At 32.8% G+C, this 6257-nt stretch overlaps 2 protein-coding genes across 2 annotated transcripts in view; one reads left to right on the plus strand and one right to left on the minus strand.

Moving 5' to 3' along the window:
* Nucleotides 1-105, minus strand: part of LOC105624376 (probable tubulin polyglutamylase TTLL9) — a 16057-nt gene extending 15952 nt beyond the window's left edge. Inside the window, exon 1 of the mRNA XM_012205741.1 lies at nt 100-105. Within this exon, the coding sequence (XP_012061131.1) occupies nt 100-105 (6 nt within the window). The remainder of the gene's footprint in view (nt 1-99) is intronic.
* A 7-nt stretch (nt 106-112) lies between these two features.
* Nucleotides 113-6257, plus strand: part of LOC105624377 (PH and SEC7 domain-containing protein 2) — a 6819-nt gene continuing 674 nt past the window's right edge. Inside the window, exons 1-9 of the mRNA XM_012205742.1 lie at nt 113-117; nt 203-1391; nt 1886-2130; nt 2278-2471; nt 3266-3458; nt 3648-3820; nt 3988-4204; nt 4494-4638; nt 5271-5414. Coding sequence (XP_012061132.1) covers nt 113-117; nt 203-1391; nt 1886-2130; nt 2278-2471; nt 3266-3458; nt 3648-3820; nt 3988-4204; nt 4494-4638; nt 5271-5414 — 2505 coding nt within the window. The remainder of the gene's footprint in view (nt 118-202; nt 1392-1885; nt 2131-2277; nt 2472-3265; nt 3459-3647; nt 3821-3987; nt 4205-4493; nt 4639-5270; nt 5415-6257) is intronic.

A 6257-nucleotide genomic window follows, 5' to 3' on the forward strand; every position in this document is an offset into this window, starting at 1 on the left:
TTTTCTTCTTCTCTCTCTCTCTCTCTCTTTCTCTCTCTCTCTTTCTCTCTCTCTTTCTCTACTCATCTATAAATCTTAAATGAGAATGAGATGAATCACATACATTATTATAATGATGTAAAAAATATTTTTATTAATATATTTTTATTAATAACTTCTTGTAATAAAATTAGTAATAAAATTTATTATTTATTTGTATTAGATTTGAAGCGTACATGATGACCGGCGACCTGATGCTAAATCTCTCTCGAACGCAACAGAGCAGTAATTTGCTGCCTAAGCAGCATCAGCAGCGAAAGGTGGATTCCCTTAGGTACAATCCCAATCATCAGCATACCACTACCACTATCACTACCACTAGTGCCCATCATAACCATAATCATCATCATCATCATCATCATCATCATCATCATCATCACAACTCGGTACCCAGCAGTCCCAATGAGACCCAACTGGCACATCAGCATCATCACCATCGAGGAAACGTCTACAAAGCTTCCAGCTCGGCCAGTACATCACCCGTAGGCGCTGCTAGACGCGACGGAGTGCAAAGCACTTCGGGAGCCCTTGTCCAAGTTGATCCAGGCAAGAACACTCCTTCAAGCTTTGGTTTTGTACGTACTTCGCGATCGGAGGACCATCTGCAGTTTCAAAAAGATCCCTCAATGAGTGCCGTGGATATCGATATCGATGACGATGTCACTTCAAGTCTGAATACACTATTGGATCCGCGGCCAGAAGGCCTAATGCCAAACGAGCGAATTGTCTGGACTTACAACGCGCCTGTTAGCTCACCGGCCGTTTCCTGTTGCCAAAACGGCGGTTCCTCATCTTCGTCTTCGTCCTCATCATCCTCTTCGACGAGCCCTCAGCGTTCTCTGTCCCCTGCCTCCCCTACCTCCGTCTCGTCCTCCGTTATGTCCTCCAACTCTGGTTCCCGTAGGTTCCCTCCGGCCCAAACTGTTCCCGGGGTTTCCAGCACCCCGGGAGGTCATCTCCCTGCTAACGGCGATTTCAGCCAGTCGGAGGCCATCAGCAACATGTCCAGTCCAGACTACAATGATGAAGAGACGATGGATATTCTTAGCGCGAGGGATATTATGATGGTAAGCGATCCCAGTGATAGTGATTCCACCATTTTGGCGAGCGAACCACCGCAGAGAAGACTGAAAGCTAATCCTCAGGATGCTGGAGATCATAGAATAGTGATTCAAGTAAAAGGGCCTGATAAGGAGATTCCAAGAAATACGAGTCCCAGACAGGCGAGGAGAAGAGGAAATCCCATTGGGGAACTAATGCCGCCTGCTGCATCCCAAAATTTACAGAGAAATCAACCCGGGATTCCAGGAGTTATTGCGGGATCTATAACACCCGAATGTGTAGGTTATCAGGTAATATTAAGGAATCTTATCGAATTTTATTTAAAATTATTCAAATTGAGTTATTATCATTATTAATCTTGTTAGAACAATGCAAATTTTATGACATGATACAACTACAAACAGTACAATAATACTATTATATTTTGTCAAGAAGCACCATACACATTTACATATATATTTACTTCTAACTTTAACAGGATTAATTTCTTCATTAAATATTTTGTGCTCAGCTAGAGTATTTTTATTCTATAAATCCTTTATTCTATAACGGATGTATATATATATCAAATTTTATAATACTTAGAAGATGGATTTTTTTGAAATTATTTCTGTTCTACATGAACAGATTGAGAAATATCAAAATAAATTAATGTTTTTTATTAAGTTGCGTTTAATATTTTTATTAATCATAAATTGATTTTAAATAAAAATTGATTTCTAATTTATATATTACTATTATATAGTAATTATGATGTTATTTATTTGCTCATTATCGAATTTAGGAATTAAAAGAGAGTGAAGACGAGAGGGAGGCCTTGATCGCTGGAATATGTGACGAACAGAAAGGACATGGAAGTGGCACGTCACCGCCGCAGTCAGCAGATGAAGAAAGCGATATCGAAAGCTTGCACAGTTTCCATTATAGTCCGAAAGCGGTGGATTTGCCCTCTGCAATTCGACTGGCCAAACGTCTCTATTCCTTAGATGGTTTTAAGAAATCTGATGTCTCTAGACATCTAAGCAAAAAGTAAGCCGTCTTTTTGATTATATCCTTTACGACTTTCTAGAATTTCCTATCTTTCTCTTAAAATAAAAATTTAACATTCTGTATGATTGAATTGTTTAAAAATTTTTAGGAGAATTTTTTTAAATATGTCATGCATTGTGTTTGTAGCAACGACTTTAGCAAAGCTGTGGCAGAAGAATATCTGCGTTATTTCAACTTTGAACGAGACACATTGGACATGGCTCTCAGAAAATTTCTCGCTCAATTTTGTCTGACGGGAGAGACTCAAGAAAGAGAGAGAGTCTTAGTACATTTCTCCAAAAGATATTTGGATTGCAATCCTGGTAGTTTTAATTCTCAAGGTGAGTGTGTTTTAAAATCTACAATAGTTGCATATACGTTTGTGCAAATAAAAAAATTATATTAAATAAGAATAATATTAAATAATATTTATCTAAAATTATTAATTAATGTTTTTCTTCTTATATGTATGTGTGTTGTGTGTATACACACACGCGCGCACATGCACGCACATGCGCGCGCGCGCGCGCGCACACACACACACACACACACACACACACACACACACACACACACACATGTACGTACATACAAGATGTCTGATAACTTTCATGGCACGCTCGAGTGCAGATAAAGCAAACTAAATTAGTCAAAAAAATTCTGTACTATTTTGCAATTTTTGCAATAATTAACGAGAAATTAATTCTTGAAGCTCTCCAAGTGCTTATGATTCGCTCACTCTATTACCAAATGCAAAAACGCAGTAAGCGAAATTATTTTCTTTTGTCGCTCTCATGCGTTACTATACTTCTTATAGTAAACTCCCTGTATACCTAACTAATAATAATTACGACCGCTGTCATATAAGCGCTTGTGTTTGGCTATAGATGGGCAGATATGTGCTCATTCGACGATCTTTAGTAATTAATATCTTGTTAATTATTGCAAAAATTGCAAAATGGTACAGGATTTTTCGACTTAATTTAGTCCGCTCTGCTTGCAGAGCATTGTTAAGAGAATTATCGATCAATTAGTATAATACACATATTAGCGCACGCGCGCGCGCGCGCACACACACACACACACACACACACACACACACACACAAAGTTAAATTTATCAAATATTTGTTTAGATGCTGTTCACACATTGACTTGCGCGATAATGCTGCTTAATACAGACTTGCATGGTCAGAATATTGGCAGAAAGATGTCATGCTCAGAATTCATTGAGAATTTGTCAGAGCTCAATGATGGCGACAACTTTCCACGCGAAGTGCTCAAGCAGCTTTACAACGCCATTAAATCCTTTCCCCTCGAATGGGCTTTGTAAGCGAGTGTGACGTTATAAATTTTCCTTCTTTAAAATAATAATTAAATTTTTTTGCAATTAGTATTAATAATTTCTTTTAGAATAAAAATTAGACTGCGTATTGGTCTCTTTCAAATAATAATTAATTATTAATCTTAAATTAATACTTTTAAATACTTTTCAAAATTCGGTTCTCCATTGTTTAGGGACGAAGAAGGGGATGAAGCGACAAATCAAGCGATGCAGCAAGGAGATGGTACGGCGGCGATTAGCGGTACTGGAAATCCATTTCTTGATGTGCCAAATATCACGGGCGCTACAGAATTTAAAAAGGGTTACGTTATGCGTAAATGCTGTTATGACTCCAATGGCAAAAAAAGTATGCAGTGTTTATATTTTCTTTCACGACGAAATATTAATTATAATATATATATATATATATATATATATATCTTTTCTATATCTTCTCTATATATATTTTTTTTTTCTATATTTTTTCTATATTTACCTCTTATTTTATTATCTTTCATGTAAAATATTACACAGCTCCGTTCGGTAAACGTGGATGGAAAATGTACTATTGTACATTGCGCGAGCTTGTGCTATACTTGCACAAAGATGAACATGGTTTTCGTAACGATAGTTTGCATAACGCTATACGTATTCATCACGCATTGGCTACCAAAGCGACTGATTACACAAAGAAGCAGCATGTTTTTCGATTGCAGACTGCCGATCAGGCTGAGTATCTCTTTCAAACAAGGTTAGTATATTTTGCTAAGTTTCGGAAAATTCTATTATTTATAAAATAGAGGTATAATAAAAATTATAATAAAGAAAAAATAAAAATATTTTAATTGAATTTTAAATTGTTTAAATAATGTTTGTAATTGTCCTAGATTATAATTTATTATTAAAATTGTAATTCTAGTTGTATAATTATAAATTATTATAAATTATTGTATAAATTATGGGTGTAGTTTAAATTTTTATTTAAATATTAACTTGAATTGTTTAGAAGATGATTATGTAATACATCGATATGTGTATAGTGATTCGAAGGAGCTGCAATCGTGGATCGATACTATCAATTTCGTATGCGCCAGCTTTTCGTGTCAGCCTCTCGCAGGCGCCGTTGGGTCGCAGCGCAAGTTCCAGCGTCCATTGCTGCCATGTAGTCACACCAAATTAAATTCTGTGAGTGTACTTTGAATATCTCATTCTTTATATTTTTCTTAACTGTTTAGCTAAAAGAGCAGCGATACTTATGACATCCACACGTACTTACAGGATTTTTTTAATTTTGCTAATTATTACTTTACAAATGATACATTAATTTTAAATTAAGTATTGTAGCTCTCCATGTGCACGGGCGCGCGTATGTGTGTGTGTGTGTGTGTGTGTGTGTGTGTGTGTGTGTGTGCGCGTGTGTATTTATTTAAAAGTCATGTTACAATAAACATTTATAACAAAAAATTAATAGTGTAATTTTAAAGATAAAAATGATTTTGAAATATCTTAAAAATTTAATTAAAAACTTTTTGCGCTACTTATCAGCTTCTTAAAATCGGACTTCGAAAATCTATTAAATTTATTTTTTGAAAAAATAATTACATAAGATAATATTTCAAGTGATCGTGATGTATGGACTACATTGTATAATAAAGATTTGTGGCATCTAGAAAATTAATTTGAAATCTTTTCAGATTAGAATATAAATATTTCGAGAAGAAAGATAAAGTCTCAAAAGTATTATTTTTGATAAATTAATTTCCTCATTTGCTTAGTCAAAGAAAATGAAGAAAGAAGATTAAATAATTTGTTAATAGAGAGAACAGTTGCGGGACCATGAAGACAGGATTAACAGATTAGAAACGGAATTGGACGAGCATAGACGACATCCTCCGGAAAGAGGCGCCAAAGCTCTCACTGTACAAAATTATAAGGAAAAAGATGCATATTTACATCACGAGGTAACTTTTAAGAGACAGAAACATATCGTAATATAAAAATTTCTTGATAATTTTTAATAGTCTAATATTTTTTATATATGTATCTTTTTCTGATATCTGAAAAAGTATCTTTATATAATAAGAAATTTTTAAAAACAAAAATCTTAAAAATTAAAAAAAAAATTGTATTAATTGAAAAAATTGATCTTTTTCTATCCCGTTTCAAAATTTTCATATTTTATACAGATAATTAAGATTTAAAAGTCTAATAAAGGTCTATTAACAAAAAAATAGTTACTTAATTGATAAATAATGAAACATTTTTTATTAACAATATTACTATTAAAAAGATTTCAATCTTTTCTTATAAAAAATTTATATTTTTATTATTTTTTATACATATTCTAATTATAATTTTATTTCTCTGCTGTCTTTTCTTTAATTCCCTCTCCTTGCACCCATATATACGCAATGTGCACATACTTTTAATAGCCATTATAAAAAAATCTTATAAAATATAATCTTATAAAATATAATATTTCAAAAACTTGAAAGAAAAAACAAATGTGTCTTTTATATTTTTAAAATAATTATACTTATTATATATATTTTAAAAAATCTTATAATGACCTCTTTTTTTATCATGTAAAATACTACAGAAATGTATAGTCTATCATATGGTTTAAACAAAATTTTCTCTAACTCTTATAATTTTAAAGATAATAAAATCGTTAATTCTTATTAATGTGCTTAAAATTAAAACAACTGTAATCGACTTGTTAATTAAAAAAGTGGAGAATTCAATTCAATTGTTTATACAATAATATATATATATATATATATATATATATATATATATATATA

The sequence above is a fragment of the Atta cephalotes genome (assembly GCF_000143395.1).
Source record: "Atta cephalotes unplaced genomic scaffold scaffold00076, whole genome shotgun sequence".
In the NCBI taxonomy this organism is placed as follows: domain Eukaryota; kingdom Metazoa; phylum Arthropoda; class Insecta; order Hymenoptera; family Formicidae; genus Atta; species Atta cephalotes.